This window comes from Cupressus sempervirens, chromosome 11, assembly GCF_028749045.1.
Source record: "Cupressus sempervirens isolate cs-2001-9-10 chromosome 11, ASM2874904v1, whole genome shotgun sequence".
Classification (NCBI taxonomy): Eukaryota; Viridiplantae; Streptophyta; class Pinopsida; order Cupressales; family Cupressaceae; genus Cupressus; species Cupressus sempervirens.
The window spans coordinates 829,787,536-829,808,275 of NC_143128.1; the positions used below are offsets into that span (position 1 = coordinate 829,787,536).

The window sequence follows — 20,740 nt, forward strand, 5'->3', positions numbered from 1 at the left end:
TGTTAGGGAATATGGGTGAAATTAACCTAAACATGTCACTAAGTTTGCATAATTAATTTTTGACTTATTAATTTTAGACAACAATTGCATTCTAAAATACTCTCTCTAAGTTAATGAAACCTTAGTTTTTTGGGAAGTTGAATGGTTCTTAATGAGCCCACCATGATCAAGTCTTGCTTAGTGCAAGGCTCCAACATCATAAATGATGAAGCTCAGTGGAATAGGTAACTCGTAGTCTCTCACTCTCAACCAAAAATATTTTAGCCTAAGCTCATACTTTCATAGGGGAAAGGATCCAATACCTAAACGTGTTCCAATAGATGTGATAGTATCATTGATTGGATGCCCACACTTATTGATTTAAGATCCAGATTTATTGAATTAATATCCTTTTTTTAACAATACTGCACCGATCATTGTGACTTTAAAGTTGTAAGTACAATGATGACTATCCATAATTGAGTGAAATGTACCCTCACCTGTGAGAGTAACCAATGAAATGATGCCACATCAACTGTGCAAGTATGGGTACCCTTTTTGTATGACCGCCGATCTCACTTTTTATTTTAGACTATTTTGGACATCTTACCAAAAAATACATTAAAGAGGCATTATAATTGATGATGTGGACTTGAAATCTTAGTTATAAATAGATGATTGCCAAGTAAGCTGCCACAAAAAAATAGAATTGATTTAAAATTTCTAGATAAGACTTAGAATTGATTTAAAATTTCCAAATAAGACTTTAAGAAGGGAAAAAAATTGAAAGTGATTTGCTAAATAATGTGACTTTGTAATGATAAAATCCCCAATAGAGAAGAAACACTCCCTTAAAAAAAACTAACACAAAATAAAATAGAAAATATGGCAACTATACGAATTCCCAAAGGGAGCTCAGCACACTATCCGTGAAGAAAACACGGTACAACTCGTTTCAACTGGAAAACCTATAATAAATACGCGCAATATAGTCATCTGGCTTTTTTTAGAAGATGTGTGTTATGACCGCCTGTGTATATTACGCTCCCGCAATAGAATTGACATTACTGGACGTATCATCACGCGAGAAAGGAGGCTTCCAGGCAAGGTTTTGAATTGTTTTTTTTTATGGATATTGACTTTACATCATATCGTTACATGCGTTAGGTTGATCGCAATGGGGATTTTAAAACAAATGGGTAAGGAATTTAAACTATGGTCAGAGGTTTGTTCAGTTGTTCCAGACGTTTTTCCCTTACATCTAAATTTTTCTCTTGGTTTGGGAACTCGCGTTTGCTTTGAATCGTTAGGGTTTACAATACATCGTTTGCACTTTCTTCGGAATTCCCTATGTTTTATATATTCATGGTGAGTCCGTTTTTTCATTTATTCTGGAGGGTTTTCTGGTTTTTTTGCGGATTTCTAGTAACTATTTCCTGCCAATATTTGAGTTATAGGCCTTGTGATTTGCTGTCATTTATGGGATTTAGCATTTTGTTATAAGGTCAATCAACAATCGTTATCGCATAAATAGTTGGACTTCTTTAATTAAATGTTATCAGAGTGGGGGTTTCTACTCAGCCAAAATTCGTTTAGAGTATCATGTCATATTGTGTTTAGCGTATCATCCAGATTTGACCTCTTTAAGTGTGTTTGGTCAATGCATTCGGTAAGACTTTATCTCGAGGAAATTCAAACAAGAATAGCATTATTATTTTTAATTATAATGTAATAAAAAATATTTGAAAGGTAACTTAATTAAATGATGATGACTTATCTTAAAGAGAAGTTTATATTTGAAGGGGAATTTTAGTTATGTGATCCGGAATTTTTGTTATTTTATTTTGTTTATTTCTAAAATTCGTGGGTGAAGCATTGTGGCTGTAATGATGGACCATATTAAGAAAATAATATATAAATGTGGGTCAAGCTCAAAATTCCAGACAACAGTTGCATTCCAGCAATCTGACATGTCTACTGGAGCCATGGATATTTGGTAATGGAGATTTGAACCCTGATTATGCTTGTGTGCGTCTCCATTGCTGTTACCACAGAATAGGTCAAACATAATTTCTGTTCTTTTATTGCCTCAGTCGTTGAAATAGCCTATCATTCATCAAATTTTTTAAAGATTGGGTGAATGCTAATTTTTAAGCAGCTATGAACACACTTTTACAGTTCAATTCAAATTCTTTCCGTTTCAGCTGCTGGTTCACGCTGTATCTATTGCTTCCTCTTTCTTTCACATATTTCTGGTTGTGAAGGGGTTCCCTTGGGGTTTAAACTGCGCATTTACTATAATTTAGGCAGCTTGTTCTCACTGTTGTACTATGTTAAACTCAGAATTTGATATGGTAGTTCTGCATAATTTATTGTATATGCTAGCATGTCATGCTATCCTTTCTCTAAAAAACTTGAATATAGTAGCCACAATTAAATACTTTGAAGATTTACTACTAAAAAGTTCCCATTAGGAAACTTCCAGTGCTTACCATGAAATAAATCATTACTATTACACTGGATATCTTTGAATACTATTAGTATTTTTGTTATTTCAACTTGTCTCTCTAGCGGCCTAGCCAGTAAAATTTTGAGTGACAATTCACTATTTGTCAGCTTGTATGATCTATTATAAGTCTACCTTTTGTTGTTGTATGTTCTGCATCATAATGACTCAACTAATGCAAATGGACAACTATTATAATGTTTTGAATTAAAAGTAAAAAATGTTGAAAATAATATACATAATTTAAAAGAAGTTTAAATTTTCAAGAATAAGTACATCAAGAATTCATTGATTCTAGTATCTATTTGATAGACTCTTGGTGTCAAAAATAATATGAAGCATGATTAATTTTAAGAGGCCAACAATAGATATGCTGCATCTATAGAGCTACATTGATTGATAAATTCATATATTAGTCATCATCCATTTGATATCTTTGAAATTACTCCTTTTCTCTTCCTCTTTATTTTCTTCTCCTTTTTTTTTCCTGGGTTCGGGTTCGGGTTCGGGTTCAGTTTTGAAGATCCAGTTGCAGGTATGACAAAATTTTGAAACAGGGTTTGGGTTCATTAGCACAAAAACATGTAAAATTTATGTATATCTATATTTATGCAGCCTGTAAGCACGCGTGAAGATTAGAATGTCACATAATATCATATAAACGACAAAAAACACCACAAACTTGTAGTCATAGCATCATGATCATACCATCATATTCTTGAAGTAAAACATAAAAATGTTTAAATGTCAAATGATAAATCATAACATCAAGTTAAAGTATTGTTGTTTCAGGTTTCAATCAATGGATTTATAATCATTACCTTCTTCTTCATCATCCCTTAGTAGCGAAGAAGACTCTGAAAATAATGAATAAATTAGAGGAAGTGGTATAACTATAGTACACCCTCCAAGACCCTAGAGAGGAGCAATGGGAATCCCTAGGGTCTCTTGGAGGTACTTGGAAAAATTAAGGGACACGGTTCTATATTCTACTATAGCTCTTCTCTTTGACCTTAAATATGGGAATTTATTAATCATTCCGTCATCCCTTTTTTTCTTTCTCAATGGAAAAAGGAGAGTGTATCATTCTTTTTAATAATCCTGGATAAACTCTGACATGAAATCATCTTATTCTTCATTGGCATTAGTTGATTCACAAGTAGTGTGAAGGCCAATGGGATCAGCTGCTAATAACATTAACAGTGTCAAAGTTTTCCAATTTAGCAATTGCAAGCTGAGAAGTGGAAGCATTCAAGTCGAAATGCTCTGCTTTTGAATCCCACACCTTCTCCCTTTCTTAGTATTCTTTATGCTTGTGCGAGATGAGACCGAAGTTGGAGTGGACATACTAAGTTATCTGCTCTTTTTTATTGCAACCTATTGCTCTTTATTGAGTGGATGAAAGAATATGTGCTCCAGTTTCTTTCTGATGCAGATTAACTAGCACTTTATGAAGACAAGACAAAGTAAACAGTTAAAATAAAATTATTAATCTTATAAAAGAAAAATTACTAGGAACTCATGAAGACAAATTTAACAATTAAAATACAACTATTAATACGGAAAAATTATTAGCAATTCATGAAGACATAGTTAACAATTTTGATTTTATAAAATAAAATTTATTAGCAACTCATGAAAAATTATTAAACTTATTGTTTTAAGATAAAGCTTACCTTGTGATATAACTTTGATTGCAAGGGCCTGTAGCAATCAGAATCGTTGGCCATGGAGGTACCACCAATTATGAGCATCCTTCCTAAATTGATGATGAAGAGCATCATTACTTAGATCTCTTGTATTTGCAAAATCCATGAACTCATATGTAATCAAATCGTGCACATCATCATTAGGAAAGAGTTTTTCAAATGCTGCCTTGTACCCATCAGACACTTCTAAATCGCTATACCCATGAGGCAATTCTAAATCCCTATACGCATCAAGCACTTCTGAATCTTTATACCCGTCAGGGATTTCTAAATCTCTAAATAGTGCTAGCCTTGGGGGTATATCAAAATATTGGGTGCTCTTATATTTTGGTGTCAATGTGTGGGCAAGTAAATGTAGAGGAGTATGTCATCTTGTTGCATCGGTCTACAACAAGTGCTTGTAATTGTTTGAAGGTCTCCTCAAGATCTTTCACCTTTTCATTTAAGATTTGCTTTTATCTTCTCAAGCATTCAGTCCATGCTATCATACACCTCTTCAAGGCAAGGTCTATCCATGTCAATGTAGTGAATGTAGTGAAGCATGCTTGTAATGGGCTCGATGAACTTGAGGAGATACTCTACATTTTCCTACCATGAGTCATCCAATATCCTTTGTAAAATTTATGTTGCCCTCTCAGTGTTGCTTTGCCTCCATACATAACAATTATTGTTGATCACCGTATTGCAAAGTGCCACTTTTGCTTTCACAAGTCGTCTCAAGACGATTGAGTTTGGTGCAAAAGTAAAATGGGTTTTAGCAACCTATAAATGAAATTAGAGCAAAAAAATACAACTATTAGAGGCAAACTTTAAAAAAGAATACCCATCACACAATCAAATTATTAAAACCAGAAAATGTAAAATACCATTTTAATTTAATTTTAAATTAAATTACTACATTCAAGTTCAATTACCTTCAATAGATTTAAATGTGACAATAATTTGAAAATTCCTTAAGTCATGTGGTGGTTTTGGGTGTCCTTAGCCTCTGCATACACCTCTTTATTCACCCAATTTTGTTCTCAATCTTTTGTAGCATAAGATTGAGTGATGAACCGCACAAGGTGTCCAAAAGATATGCTGATATTTCTCTTCAACTAACAAACTAGCAGCCATACAATTCTTTCATTGCCCATTATAACTTGGACAACGTTTCTAGATCCCATTTGTTCAATTACAGTGATGAGAATATTAACAATAAATGACCTATCTTTAACTTGCCTCTCACAATCTATGGATTTCAAAACATTGTCCCTTTAGAGGACACTGTTGTGACATTGATGAAGGGACAATTTCTTGCGTCTTTCCACCCATTTGAAACAATTGATACCTCTGTCTCAATCCATGAACCCCTTACAGGCTTTAGTGCATCTTTAACTCCCTTGTCTTCTCTATCCAACAACATGGTCTGTACTTTGTCATATCTGGGGCCCTTATACCCTCTCGGAGCTTCATTAACACTTTTCAACATTTTCTTCTAGTTTGGAGAGCAACCAATACTAAAAGGCAGTCCAGTTGCATATAAGCGTCTTGCAAAGGTGTAGGAATAAAGCATAACCACTTTCAAGATCCAAGGATCAATCTTCCAGCTCCTCCTTGCACAACCAAACTCTTGCTGCCTATTTGCTCCACCTCAAGAGTTAATAACCTATTTGCACGCCAAATGAAAGTTTAAAACCAACATAAGTCCTTTAGATTCCACTTTTAATTGCTGTGAATGTGAAAAATAAATTAAATTTTCCAAAAAAGGGTCTTGTCGTTGAAGTTGACCGTGGGCACACCTTGGTTTCACTGGAGTCTGCCCAAGTCTGCTTGGGTCTGCCTGGGTTCGTACGGTGGCATGCTTGGTTAAACCGAGCAGCCATCCAACCAGACCCTGGTTGGACCAGATTAGGACCATGCACTGGTTCAAACTTGGGCTGGTCCAGAAGGCCTAGGGGGCCGAACCTGGTATAATAGTTTTTTTTCCTCGTTTCTTTGGTCGAATGCAACACAAAATTGGGCATGTTTTGAAAAAGGCTTCTTTCATTTTCCTGATTGTGAAGCTTTGATAGGCTCCCTTTTTAATGTTTTATTTTTATTAGGTTATGTTTTATTTCATTTTGTTATTTTTATTGCAATGGATGTGGGGACACCTTGAAGCCCTTGGGATGGCCAAGGAATGTTAGGATGTTTAGGGGACATTACCCTCAAACTATAAAACGAAGATGGATAGAAGGGGTTTCCACCAAGTGCCAGATTCTTGGGATGTCATAGGAACCGCAGGGAAACATCCTTGTAAAATCCCCGTAGAGCACTGCTTCCATCCTTCTTTTTCTCCCATGTAGGTTTTATATTGTTTCATCTTCCCATTGAGGTTTGCACAATGTATTATTGTGATAAGTGCTGCTTGTAGGTTTCAATCCTAATAATGTTTAAACAGTAGTGAATTTGTTTTTAATTATTTCTGCCAAGAAGTGGGTATGCATCAGCTGTATCAATAATTGTCTATGTTCTAGTGATACTCCCATTGGATGCTATCTATATATGCATACTATGGCATTGTTCTTACTCAAATTAAAAGGCATTATAATTATTAAGATTCTGCCAAGCATAATTTGCTGTGAAATTGTTAATGGTTTAAAGAATTTCAATTTGGTGCATCCTACTTGCTGATATTTTGATGTACAATTGTAAACATGATAATGTATTATCTAACCTTTTATTTATAGTTAAGGTAATATGGGTCTTTTTCTATCTACAATTGGCTCTTATTGGGTTCTAATAGCCCCAAGAATGGCTCTTATTTGTGAGTAGCAGAATTATCTAGTGAAGTTTGTTGCCCCACTTTTCGTTCTCTAACCAATTGACAAAGTGAGTTCTTGTATTTTAATGAAAGGAGAGTAGTTTCAGTCTGGTTTGAGTCTAGGTCTAGGTCCCTTTAGGGTAGGCGAATCTCTATCGGACTTGCCCTTTGTAAGATTTTGGTATAGCTCTGATACCATGTAAGAATTTGCCTTAGGGCAAAATCACACCAAGATCAAGAAGCTCAAGCACTGGCACAATATGGACTAATAAAGTTTGATCAGAATAACAATATGAAATTGAATTGATGTACATACACACTAGAAGAGCCTGTATATAAAGGCCTTTAGAATGACTAGGAGTCAACAAAGTGATAAGTCTCACAACTAAGCACATGTCCACTAAGAGTGGATTATCCTCCATTGAGCACAGAAGTTAGTGGGATGATGAGAGGATAAGCTTACATAGGTGTGTCATGTAAAAAGATGTTGTAGACACCATGTGCTTAATTAGAGTGCGAACAACTGTGTTGTCTACATGACAACTCAGATAAATATGCAAACTCCTGCGTTGTAGACATCATGTGCTAAATTAGAGTTGCTAACTCTTGTGTTGTCAATAAGACAACTCATATGAGTACACATACTCCTAGGTCTCTAACTAATAAATAACAAAATAATGCATTAACCTAAATAAACTCAAGTGTAATAAAAATTAATTATTTACACTAACACCCCCCCTTGAGTGCAACTTAGGGGAATGCACGTAAGCTTACAAAAGCTATAATGAAAATGCATGATGGGTCCCGACTACTAGGCCATGTTAGATACCCATGTACAAATGCAATGCAATCTCTTTGAAAACGGAAAAAGAGGGAAAACCTCATGGAAAAAACCCTCACCCAAAAAGAGAGATGAAAAAACAAGATGCATGGATGGATGGAGTAATTAAGACCCCCCCCATTACAACATACATCATGTATATACAATAGAGAAGTATGAGAAGGACAAAACCCCATAAGAGGAAAAGTTCCCCCCCCCCCCCCCCCCCCCCCCATAAGAGAGAAGAAAAAGAAGAAAGGAGACAAGGTAGCTCCCCCCTCCCCCAAAATGTAGAATGTCCATCAGTGATAGCTGCTCCAAGATGAATGTAGAAGCTGATCCATGACTGCTGGATAATGTTCCTCCCTTTAGGAAGAAACAATGTCATAGGTACATATGAGATGCTTCCCCAATGTGTAGAAAGAATCCTGAAGATGAATGGTGTCTCTGAAAATTGCTCGACTGTCCTTGTGTCGATATTGACGGTCACCCCTTCCAACACTGCTGAAAAGAACAAGTTCAGATCTAGCAAGGATGGATGTAGAACATATCCCAAAGAACCAATTGTCTCCTCGAATGATAAAGAGACCCCCTGCAAACACACGTGAGTCTCGTTACTCTGGTTTGAACAATCTGTGAATGTTGGTGATAAGAGAAAAATCAACTAACTATGTAGGTTTGCTCTTTTTCCGAGCAGTTATGTCGTTGATGAGCTCATCATCTCGAAGATCAACAAGTGTCTTAGCCCACCACTTACGCATGCGAGGAAAAGCACCAACATCAGCATCAGGAGATGCTCTATGCTCAGGTTCCTTAAAAGAATTTGGATCAAACTGAGGCGAAGCATCTACAAATTAGGGTGATCTTGTAGGAGAAACTATAGGTGTCTGTACAAGAATTACTAGTAGAATTAGAGCTATAGGAGTTGTTTGAGCACTCCCATCAGGTGGACCTAATGGAAGCTGAACTCCCAAATCATGAGCCATCATAGGCTGATCTACTGGACCAGGAACATGAGAAACAGTCATGAATGGTCCTCGTTGTTCACAAAGACTACATCATGACTGTACAAGAGACAAGATGTCTTAGTGTCGATCTGTAATAATCTTTGTTGGTTTTGATAAAAAAATATTGAACCTTGACTAGCGGGAATTACATCAAATAGTTGAAGTAGTCTCTAGCCTCTTCAATAGTGAGGGTTTCACTTGTAAGATCATATTCTTGTAGTTATTTTCACAAGTCTAGAAACTACTTCATTTGCCTTTGGAATATTTCTTTGCAAGTAGGGCTCCAACAACTTCAAGATCACTGTTAGAACTTTCTTCTATTTCTCCTTCACTTCCTGATTTATTAGCCTTTGATTTTTTTTCTTTTTCTTGAGTGAGAGTTTGGCTTGAAATGCAGACTCAATACCTTTGGAACTAGGAACATAGTTATCATAGTTATCCAACTCAAAAGCTGTTAGTCTTCCAACTAGAGCATCCAAAGTTATATTGCTATTTGGATAACATTTCATCTCTTAAATAGAAGACACTCTAATTGCATATATAGGAAGAAGGGTTCTGAGTACGTTGCTTACAACTTTAGACATAATGATTTAGAGTGGGAAGCTCAATGTTTTGTAGCCAATAAACCTTCTCCCAGTAATGAGCCGCAATGTTGCCTGGATATCTAGATAATTAGATAAGCATAGTGTAGTGTTTCGAGTTCTTAAGTGGAGTTTAAGTAGGTGAAGCTATTGTTCTGTTCCTCTTTGCTGGATATTGAAGAATGGTTTGGAGTGCCCTATCTATCCTATTTGGCCGTGTAGTGGAAATTTTCGGAGATTCCCCTACGCCATGGACACAAACTCCGTTGAGGAAAGAGTCTCGATAAGGGCAGCAGTGAGTGGTTCCTGTTGGTAATGAAAGACTGTCATTATAAGCTGAAATAAGAGCTAGAATGAATTTATAAAAGATCTATTGTGTCCTCGGTTGTTGAATAGGCGTTCCCGTTATCAATATGTAACATGGGTGGGGGGAGGCTAGAAAATGAGAACTCATTGTTATTGAGGGGATATTACTTATAGAATCTTAGATTGAAACTGCCCATAGAATAGTAGGCCAGTTTGCCCTCCTCAACTCAGTTATACTCTCTTTGTCCCACATCTTGTTGCAAAAGAATTATTCAAACAAACGGCATCGACTCGTAGGGGGTAGGGGGCGATTCAATACGTAACATGCCCGACTATAGATAGTAGGGCCCCTTTCAATAGTAGGGGGTAGGGCAGCCATCTACCTTTCTCTAGCCCAACAACTTATTAGTTGGGGGTAAGGGGAGGGGAAGAATATAATAATAGGGCCACCCCTACTATTCTTTCTCGCCTGCCATTAGTCAACCTACTAGAGGTTGGGTGGGAGGGAGGACTTCTCCTATATCCCCCCAGTCGCCCCATGCGAATTAATCTCTTTTGGCCTGCTAAATGGGGTTGCAAGCTTTGGGTTTAACTATGGAGGAAACTCCGTAGTTAAGCGCACTCAGGCTGGAGTAGTACTGGAATGGGTGATCTCTCTAGGTGCTTCACCCTTGTGAGCATCACCTAGATCCAATGAATGCTAAGTGTTCCATTTATTCTCATGAGAGATGGATTCATGTTGAATCACTACTTATGAAATATGGGTCAATGAGTTTGACTCAAAATCACACGGTTAAATCCTGATAGCAATTTCACAATTTGACTTGTTGTGGAAATTATCTCCTACTTATCAAAAGAAAGATGTTCAGTATAGACACACTTGAGATTGCATCCAAGGTGATTGGCATTGAATTGTGGCTTAAGGACACCTTGGATAGAAAAAGGAAGAGAAAAGAAGAGGGAGTTGCTAATTAAGAGACTTTATCTTTGGCTATCCGCTCTGGATCAGTGTTGAATAAAGTCAAGAAGCAGAAGACCTTGTCAATTCTTGGACAAGATCATCTTGAGGACACCTTAGATAGAAAAAGGAAGAGAAAAAAAGAGGGAGTTCCTAATAAAGAGACTTTATCTTTGGCTATCTGCTCTGGATCAGTGTTGAGTAAAGTCAAGCAGCAGAAGACCTTGTCAATTCTTGGACAAGATCGTGACACAGGGCATCAGACTATGGAGATTGGCAAGCCCACTAAAGAAGGCAGAATTGAAGACATGTCCGCGGATGATTTCACCCTGCATTTTGTTGATCTCGGAGAAGTAAGACATGATACTAAGGTGGGCCTGTGGAAGTCAACAAATGATGTGATAGAGGGACAACTCGAAAGCCTTAAGCTAGCAAAAGTCAGAATGAAGGCGGAGATTCATGAGCTTAATGGTTTCATCAGGTAGTTAGTCACCCCGTTAACGAGCATCCCAGGAATTTCAATCACTAGTGATCCTACTGCTACTGATGTTCAAGCTCTCATCTCTCAGTTACAAGAAGACAAGCACTTTAGATAGATTGGTAGAGAATGGAGTGGAAAACTCAAGTTTGAGGGACTTGCAATCATAGAGCAAATCGACAATGCAATATCGAGGCTCGAAACAGAGAAGGATAATATCTCAGCTAACTGAGCTACCCTAGCAGCAGAGAAAGTCAAGAGTGAAGATTGCATTTCTTTACTGAAGATGTTTATTCATATGAAGGCTAAGGAAGCTGTGGAGGTAAAGATTCTGCCTAGAGGAGACAAGCCTTTATTTGAATGGTTACAGTCTTACAGAGCATGCAATTCAAATCTGAAATGATCCTAGCAGCAACAGAAGGACTGAAGGAAATGGAAGCTAAAGTGAAAAAGGATCAAGTCAGAGACTATGAATTATTAAGAGGCCTACATACATATTCCCAGGCTAGTGGACAAGGAAAAGGGATAATTAGAGTGGCCATCATGCAAAAGAACTTCTCCAGTTATCTAGATGGCTTGACGGATATATCTTCTGATCACCAGAATAGAGTGTCCGAGCTCCAGAAACTTGGCGGGTGCATACACATGGCTATGGAGGAAATACAGGAGCAGTTGAATGCCGTCAAAGATTTAGCTAGAGAGCATTCCAAGTGGCTCTTGAGATACACTAACGTCCATGTTCATAGTCACGAGGAGTTGATTCCAATCATTGTCGCCGCCAAGGCCTATTAGGCAAAGTCAGAAAAAGGAAAGAAGGCGAAGTGATTCATATCCCACCCTTTCACATTTTGATGTAATGATTGTAACTGACAATTGGCTCCTTGCCATTTGTCAATTTTGAGGAGATGAACCGATTTGAGTCCCATTTTGTAACGGTCATCTCAGAATCCTATATGTATTGAATTGAAAGATTAATAATAGGTCGGCTGATTTTTGGTGTGAAATACTTGATGTTGCAGAGACAATTTGAGGGTATTTTGTGTCAATCATTTCTGTATTAGTTTTATGTTTTCTCTTTTGGTCTGAATTGAATCAAAGGAATGAACAAAGTTTTATTCCCCTATTTCAAAACAACGAATTGAAGATAATAGTATTGTTATTGGAAGTTCAAGACAGATCCTTTTCCATGCTTTCTTTCAAGTTAAGTCTTTTCCATTCTTAGAACTAGGATCTTGTTGATATCAGTTTATTTGTAGATAGTATTCATTACTGAATTGTTAAACTTTGCGGGTTTATAAGATGTGTGAATCCACAAATTTGACTAATCCTAAAATCCGAATCTTTGCCTAAGTTAGTTCCTGTTTAGGCCTAACTTGGTTTACCTTTCCTGTTCCTCAGGTTAAAAACATACCCCATTTTAGAGTTAGGAATAAAACATAATTCATTGCAAATTACAAATACAAAAGGGAGCTGTACCTAAGAATTCAGAGGGAAGTCAGTCACTTAGTAACAACTTTCCAACTGTTATAATCAGTTGTTCACAAATATTGGGCATCCAAAGAGTAAAAGGAAAGAACAATCTGTTCACCAACAAAGTCATCCATTGCTAAACTAGAAACCTAGTGTACATTTAAAGATGGTGCAATTTTTTTACTTTAAAGGATTTATGGTTTACGATTTATAATTTGGTATCTTCTATTTCTAGCTGGTTGAATGGATGCAGTTACTAAACAATGATCATCTGTTGTGCATGTGTTAAACCCAGCATTTCTTCTGTTTAGTTACAATCATTTGTCTAGAGAGCATAGCAAATTCTTGCATCCTGATGATGGATCCCAGTGTGATTCGAAACGCTGGTGGCAAATTTTTTTAGACACAATCTAATCCAGAAACTGTGTATAGCAGTCCTATGGATTGTGGAAATTTAGTAGCTCTAATAGCAAATTTCTGTTACTTTACTGCATGGTAAATTCATTTTTATGCGCTTATTTATCACAGTGCCCATGGTCAGTGTGATAGCAGTTTTATTGGTTTAAGCTTGGGCTTATGTTTTTATTTTGTTGTTTTCCAGTGTCAGCTATCCAGAGCAGTAGGTGTGCATTAGCTCTGAAGAGTAGGAATTCAAAATGCGGCCAATTTTCGTCGGTAACTTTGAGTATGATACACGTCAGTCAGAGCTAGAGCGCGTTTTCTCCAGATATGGGAGAGTTGAACGGGTAGATATGAAGTCAGGTAACATTTCTTTGACATTTTTTAAACTGATGATTTAGCTTACTCGATTGAGACAGGGACTTCAAAAGTTTCTATATTTTTACATGCAAAATGGATTTTCTGACTGTATATTCTTACTTAAATATATTTACTAATAAATTGTTTGTTTGTAACTGTAGGAGTAGCATTGAATTAGTCAGTTGTGTAATCATCTTATGTTTGTAGAAGTATACTGTAAAAAATAGCTTAAAGATCTTAGGATAATAAATTTCAAATGTGAATAGGATGTCCTCAAGTATTTCTCCACCATTTAATTGTGATAAGAATTTGGAATTCTAGCTGTAGTCTAGGAGGTTCTTGCTTAGAGCCATTGGTATCAAAAAGTTTTTTGTTTCCTTTGGAATGTTTGTATACACAATTTGTATGGTAGAATTGATTGTTCTATGCCATAGGTGTATAATAATCAGCTTAGATGGTCTAGTTTCAAGAAAATTGTGAACCACCTCTCACAATCTCTCTTTTAATCCTCCTTTAACCTTTTAGGTTTAGATAGTTTTTAGTACTTTATATTGCTTGTAGAATTAATGAATAGAGGCCTGTTCGGAGTTGTTGCAATGGTAAGTTGGAGTTGATGGTGTTTGTTTGGATAATTATCATCATGAGAGAATACGCCTGCTGGTAAGATGGCCCAGAATGCAGAATGCTAGTTTAGGCTTCTGTTACAATTGTCCAATGGTTATCCTCACCTGCTCATTTTATTCTGTCTGTCTAAGATCGAGCCATGGCACATGAAAGCAGACCATAAAATGCATTTCTGATCTAATGGTAATCATGTTACGTGTATGTGCTAATCTTGATGTTTATTGTCTTATGGATTGGTGTTACCATGCCAAAGTTGAATATATTGACTGGATGTCACACTCTCTCTCTCTGCTTCTTGCATTACTGAAGAGATAAATCTCCTACTCTTGTTATATGAAGCATAGCTTGTTTCATTCAGTTATTTTTTTGTGCAAGTTGTATAAGAATATTTGTGTAAAGAGAGTGAAATTAGGGCCTGGAAGTTGCAGAAATCACGGTGGAGAGAAATTGATCTGCTGACAATGATGCAAATGCACTGTGTTTTTCTTTAATAGTTTCCTTAAAGCTTGAGGAGTAACACATTGATTATTTTCATGCTTGAAAATAATCTGTTGATTTTGGTTTTGAGTATCATGGTAAGATAATTTATAAATATCCTTCTGCTTCAAGGACTACAGTGAAGACTAAAGATTAGCAGTGTTGCACTTTTAGGGTAAATATCTCTACTCAAGTCTTTTTTTGGCGCAGGATTATCTAAAAGCATTCATGGTCAATGTGGCTTCCGAATTCATGTGAACATATCTTTTCATTGCAAGGATATCATTTTGCCAGAACGTCAGCTTCTTGTTACATCCAACAATTTCAAATTGGCATTCTGTATTTCCCTCAGATCATAACTTTTTGCCCCCGTCATGACCATCTTGTCCAAGTTTTCAGCTTTCAGGAAAGACGCAGAAGATTCCATTATTCATCACCATTCTGACTAGACTTGTATAGCTGGTGAAGGCTCTTTCTCAGCAATGATTTTACATTGCTTGGATTAGATTTTGACACTATTTAGTTCAACATGCAAAGCCTGTGCCTGACATACTTTTGTGCAGCATACCTTTTAGCAGATGAGTAGTACGTGTTGCATGCTTTTTGTAGATATGTGGATGCTATCCACTGAATAGTCCACACTCTCAATGATGATATAAATGAAATCGTAACTTTGTGGACATTATTATATCCTTTGATTTTGCAGGTTTTGCTTTTGTCTACATGGACGACGAGCGTGATGCGGATGCTGCTATTCGAGGGCTTGACCAAAGAGAATTTGGTCGGCAAAGGCGTCGTCTCTCTGTGGAATGGGCAAGGGTAATATTCTAAATTTATACAAATATATATAGGATGTCATGTAAAATATATTCCTGAACTTTGCTGCATGGATGATACCTGTGTACTGTGATGTGAAAAATTAAAATCTTGCAAATTTGTTTTTTTGAATTTTATATTTTCAAACTTATCATGTTAATGATATGATATGATCTTGCAATAGAACTAAGCAATGACACTGCCTTGTACCTCACAGAACTTGAATTTTATTAACAGAAGCTGCCTCTCTGAATACTACAATCTAGCATAAGTTGAAAATTGAGCACATTGGTTTATAGTCAAAAACAAAATTGAAATCATTCCTAGGCCCAAAGGATGCAGCTACAAACTTTCCTTGGGCTGACAGACCTGACTTGCAAAAACAGTGTACAGTGAGATCAGTTGGCTTCATCATTCAGACATTTCATTGCAGTCAGCAGTTTCCATCATATTATGTTCTTTTCAGCTCTTTCTTCATAAGGTCCTTGACATGGCTTGGTAAGAAAATACTGGAACCATTGGTGATATAGAAATAGTTAAGATTTGTATGTTTGTTGAATTTTGTAGTGAGATTGCTAGGTGGTTGCAAGTATTGAAAGTTTGAACATATATTGACTGCTAAACTTTCTATGAATGATGATTATCTAAAAAATTCATCTTCCAAAGGTTATTAACTGTCAACCTATTTTTTAAGATTGTGCTTGTTGATAGCCTGATACAAGTACAAAACATTTATCTGGTAGGACCATTTACGGTCTTGTGTGAGATTTAATGGTTACCTATTCAATGTGGGTTTTGTTAAGAGCACAGGTTGAATTATTCTGGTCAAGAAAATAAAACAAATGTATTATTTTATTCACTTTCTCTATATTTTTTGATGTTGACGGACAATAACTCAATTATATTATTTTGTTCATTTGTTCTCTATTTGTGATGTCATCAAGATGATAGCCCGATTGTATTATTCTGGTCACTTTCTCTGTATTTGGTGATGTTGTTGGTGCTTTATCTCATTTGAATGCTCCATGTGTTAGTCACAGCATTCCATAGATCCCTGCTTGGCTTGAGGGTAAATTAGGAAGTGAACAGTTGAAGTTACATGCATGATACTTGCATTGGTTCCTCTAGAGTTGCACTGGAATTTTTTGACATCATAGATGGACATGCAAAAGGGAGCGCATACATTGCTTGCACCCAAGCCAATGACGTACAACTCGTCAGTTAGTGGTTGAATCAATTATAAATGTTGATATTCCCTTATCTTGCATGCAAGCCTTGAATTGTTCTGTGCACATCCTCGTAGAAGTCATTCACCAGTATGTTTTTGTGGACATTTGCTTAGAGGCTGTTCACCAGTGTGTTTTTCTAGTTCTATCACAGGATAAATTAGAATCCTTTGGTGCTACAGTAGACATGCTGGCATTGTTGAATTAATTTTATCTTTCCAGAATGCAGTGTATTATTTTTCTATTGATATCAATTTTTCTTAATCATATGTTCATATCTTCATTGGTTTTGGCAAGAATAATATGGATTTTGCTAAAAAGATGTATTTTGTTTTGCAGGGAGATCGTGGAATTCGACATCGAGAGGGTGGTGTGCGAGCTGGAAATACAAAACCGACAAGGACGTTGTTTGTAATCAATTTTGATCCCTACACCACAAAGGTTCGCGATCTTGAGAGACATTTTGAGCCATATGGTAAACTGATGCACGTACGGATCAGAAGAAATTTTGCATTTGTCCAATATGAAACACAAGAAGAAGCAACAAAGGCCTTGGAGTGTACACACATGAGGTATGGCAAGTAAAATATTGTGCAACGAAAGACTCTGGTTTTAGAATTCTTGTATGAACTCTTATTGACCAAATTGTCTTATGAATGTCACAATGAATTGAATGCTTGTTCTTCTTCCACAGGGGCATGTTTCCCCCAAAAAATGTCTGCCACTTATAATTTGACTAGCTGTGGAAATTATCTCCTACTTATCAATGTCGGCCACATCAAAATCTCGTTGGTACATCCCTGAGACACCTGGGGTACTCCTAGGAGTCTTCCAGCTGTGTCAGGGACAACAGGGAGTCAGGCACGTCTGAATAGCCAAAAACAACTTTTTAAATAAATCTATTTTTTTTCAACCTGTTCACCCAAGACCAAACTCTAATGGCTTATGGGCTCCACCTAAACCCCACAATCCCAAAAGACATCCACAAATCCTTATTTTACAACTTGTAAAAATAAATCAGCAAGAAGCTGATAGTGTGAGTGTGAGAGCGGGAGCTGCAACTGCAAGGTGAAAGAGTGAGTGAAGTGCAAGAGGGTTGCGGAGGAACAAAAGAAGAGTTTGGGGATGATTAGAGGCCCCACTCACCTCCATTTTGTTATTTTCAACATTTGTGATTAGCATTGTATTCATTGTAATCATCATAATGAAATATGGAATATAAATTTCAAATTTGAGATTTTCATTGTTTAATGTTAAATTGTTAATCTTCACTTCAACTTTTAGTAGTTTCTAAGTTCTACTAGCCTGGCAAAGTTTCAGTTGTAATTATTTTAAATCTTTTATTACTATTTTTGTAAGTAGTATATATATTTCACTGTTGCATCCCACCACTGTCCCCCGTCCCCAAACTTAGGCCATTGGTTGCCCATTCTGGAATGTCATCCCTATGTTCTCCTTTAGGATACTCCATGTAACTACGGATTTTATAGGATCCACTCCTTGCCCAATTAATTTACACAGTTCATTTTAAGGGGATACTTTCCTTTGGTCTTAATTTAGGAGTAATCTATAGAGCTTAATATAATAGGATGGTTCACGTAGCTTATTTGAGTACTCTTACACTTCTTATCTTGTGTATCTAAGGAGAACAAAATGTTTTGTTGGTATATGGCCCGATTCTTTATTACAACTAAACTGTATCTTAGTGTAAATAGATTTCCACAATCCATCAAAGTTCAGGGTTTTGTAGTCTTCTGGATTTATTACAAAAATTATATACACAATCAAATCCAGAAGACCACAAAACTCTAAACTGTATCTCTCATGGGATTGCTGGAATCTGTAACAGCTTTCTTATGATTAAAAATTTATTAAGTAAATAAAATATTTGTGGATTCTTATCTTGCACAGTAGCTTATTCGGTCAGTATTTGGTTTGTGCAGCAAAGTGTTTGACCGTGTTATCTCGGTTGAATATGCTATACGGGATGATAGTGATGATGACAGATTTAATCAACGTGAAAGCCCACGAGGGCGGGGAATCTATGGAAGGCGGGCAGAGAGGGGAAGTCCAGGGTATGGTCGATCTGATAGTCCTGTATATGGCAGGCGGATGGGAAGGATGAGTCCTGATTATGGAAGGGCTCCAAGCCCTGTTTATGATAGATATCGTGGTCCTGTGAACGATAGGGTCTACAGTCCTGTTTATGATCGTTATCGAAGGTATGAATAAATCTTACAGAAGATTACAATTTCATTTACTTGAAGTATTTCTAGTATTCACTATCAGTTTATCTGATGGAACACCATATTACTGAAGTCAAACCTTTTGATTGCTATGATTTAAAGTATATTGAAATGTTGTATGCTTAATCACTTTAATTTGTAGACAGAATAACTCTAATCAATCTTATGGTACAGCCGATCGCCGATAAGACGTTCAAGGACCTAGAAAGCTTCCATTGATCATTTGGAATATTGAAAATTCAACCTTTGGTGGCAGTGGGTGATTTAGTACTGCTTTCTAATTTAAACAAATGTTAGACAAATTTTACATGCTTTTGGTGGTATTGATCGGAGTCAAAAAAATCTTGTTTAGACAGAAGAAGTTAAAAGAATGTCCATTGACTACATGCAATTTTATGTGGTGTAGCTGTTTTTCACGTTGTAACTTGTAAGAGATGGCATAACATTCTATAGGAACTATTTAGATGAAGTTGATCCATGTTTTGTTTGTCTAATGTACAAATGCTTTATGAACCAACCTTGTTTTGATCAACTATGTATATATTTCTCGGTGGGCTTTCTTCCTCTTTGAGTTAGCAAATTAGCACCACAAGCAATACAATATTTGAATCAATGTTAAATTCCTACTTTATTTAGGGAATGAAGCGACCTTTGTGTGTGAAATTCTTGGTATTTTTTCAAAAGTTTTGCATATTTGCTACATTGCCATAATTAGGTTTTAGTTGTACTAGAATTCATCCAATTGAATATTTAACCACCATTTATGTGATTCATTTATTTTTGGTGCACTCGTTGTAACATCAACATTCTTGCCCTATTACTCATTCTTAGTCTGGGATAAATGTTATAGCAATAAGTTCACCAAAATGACTTAATGACAATGTTTTCTGATTCCTGGTTCCATCTTCTGCAGAACTTTTTGTTAGGGTGTTTAGGAAGAGTAGTTAGCGTGTTAAAATTTTTGTTTCTTGATCAGTAAATTGTGTCTTCGTTCTTCCAACAAATGTTAATGAAAAACCTTTATGTTATTTAAAAAAAATACCAATTCATCCAAAGGTCAGATACTCAGACAGAAATTTTACATCATTGTTTTGCCCCAGGCATCCACGGTAGAAAAATTACTGCCCAAATTAATTGTTTCTAGGGTATCCAGTCTTTGTAGTGTGCCATTGGAATTAACCATTTTCCAAGGTTTTAGTAATTTGAGTGTGCTGACTTTAGTATTGGCGAGTGCAGTGTTCTTCAACAGTTACAATTTGGGTGTTTCTCTTTTTCATTTGGGTAAATGGTTTTTGGGAATACACGGCTAGCTCATTTCTGTGGCCCAATTTACTCAATGTCCTTTTCTTCTTACCTTACATTTTGAAAACTTTCACTTGTTTCTGCTGCTGTTTGCTTTGCTTTTCAATGCATTTCAAATGTACTTTAAATGGCCATTGTTGGCAATGCTCCAAAGCAAACGACGGAGACAATTGCATGTTGCACAATGCGAAATAGAAAGTCAATAAATGAATTTATGATCCATCATTTGGTCTCTATTGAGAGTAATAGTCTTTAGCATAGAGTAGTTACTTTTATCATGTTCTTGACGCCTTGGGGATTTTAGGTCATATTGTTGTCACATTTTATTTTTCCTTCGCTACCTTTTTATTTTATAGGCTTAACTTTAAATTCTTTATTTAGTATAAGTATAATATTTACAGTCCAAGTTAATAATTTAATCTTATGCTATCAATATAAAAAATTATTTAATATAAATAAGAACACATTATTTAATATAAATAAGAACAAATTATTTAATTTTATAACAGTAAACATTATGATAGGTTACAAATTCAAGAAGCTATATTCATAGGTGGTTTGGAATTCACAATTCCATATGCTGACAGCATTGTGAACACTTATCCTTTCATTGAAGCTCTATAAAGGAAGGGGCACACTTTTCTTCTTTCAAAAATTTGAACTTGGAAACATATAATATTTTACAAGCAGC

At 36.2% G+C, this 20,740-nt stretch overlaps 1 protein-coding gene across 3 annotated transcripts; it reads left to right on the forward strand.

Moving 5' to 3' along the window:
- Positions 1–987: 987 nt before the first annotated feature.
- LOC149532133 (serine/arginine-rich splicing factor RS31-like) lies at positions 988–19,387 on the forward strand. Of its 3 annotated transcripts, none has more exons than XM_089811596.1 (6): positions 988–1,087; positions 13,201–13,361; positions 15,166–15,278; positions 16,841–17,073; positions 18,445–18,723; positions 18,922–19,387. In XM_089811596.1, the coding sequence occupies exons 2-6, from the start codon at positions 13,256–13,258 to the stop codon at positions 18,950–18,952; spliced, it is 762 nt and encodes a 253-aa protein (XP_089667722.1). In that variant the 5' UTR covers positions 988–1,087; positions 13,201–13,255; the 3' UTR covers positions 18,953–19,387. The 3 variants fall into 3 exon arrangements, with proteins under 3 accessions (XP_089667722.1, XP_089667721.1, XP_089667723.1); XM_089811595.1 differs by having other exon boundaries at positions 988–1,082; XM_089811597.1 differs by lacking the exons at positions 988–1,087; positions 13,201–13,361 and adding an exon at positions 14,551–14,921.
- The last annotated feature ends 1,353 nt before the right edge of the window (positions 19,388–20,740 follow it).

What these genes read in the sequence shown, in the direction of transcription:
- LOC149532133 (XM_089811596.1), top strand. Translation starts at nt 13,256, where the DNA reads ATGCGGCCAATTTTCGTCGGTAACTTTGAGTATGATACACGTCAGTCA. An exon ending in TCTCTGTGGAATGGGCAAGG is followed by an intron (nt 15,279 to 16,840) that starts GTAATATTCTAA and finishes TTTGTTTTGCAG; the next exon opens with GGAGATCGTGGAATTCGACA. An exon ending in TTGGAGTGTACACACATGAG is followed by an intron (nt 17,074 to 18,444) that starts GTATGGCAAGTA and finishes TGGTTTGTGCAG; the next exon opens with CAAAGTGTTTGACCGTGTTA.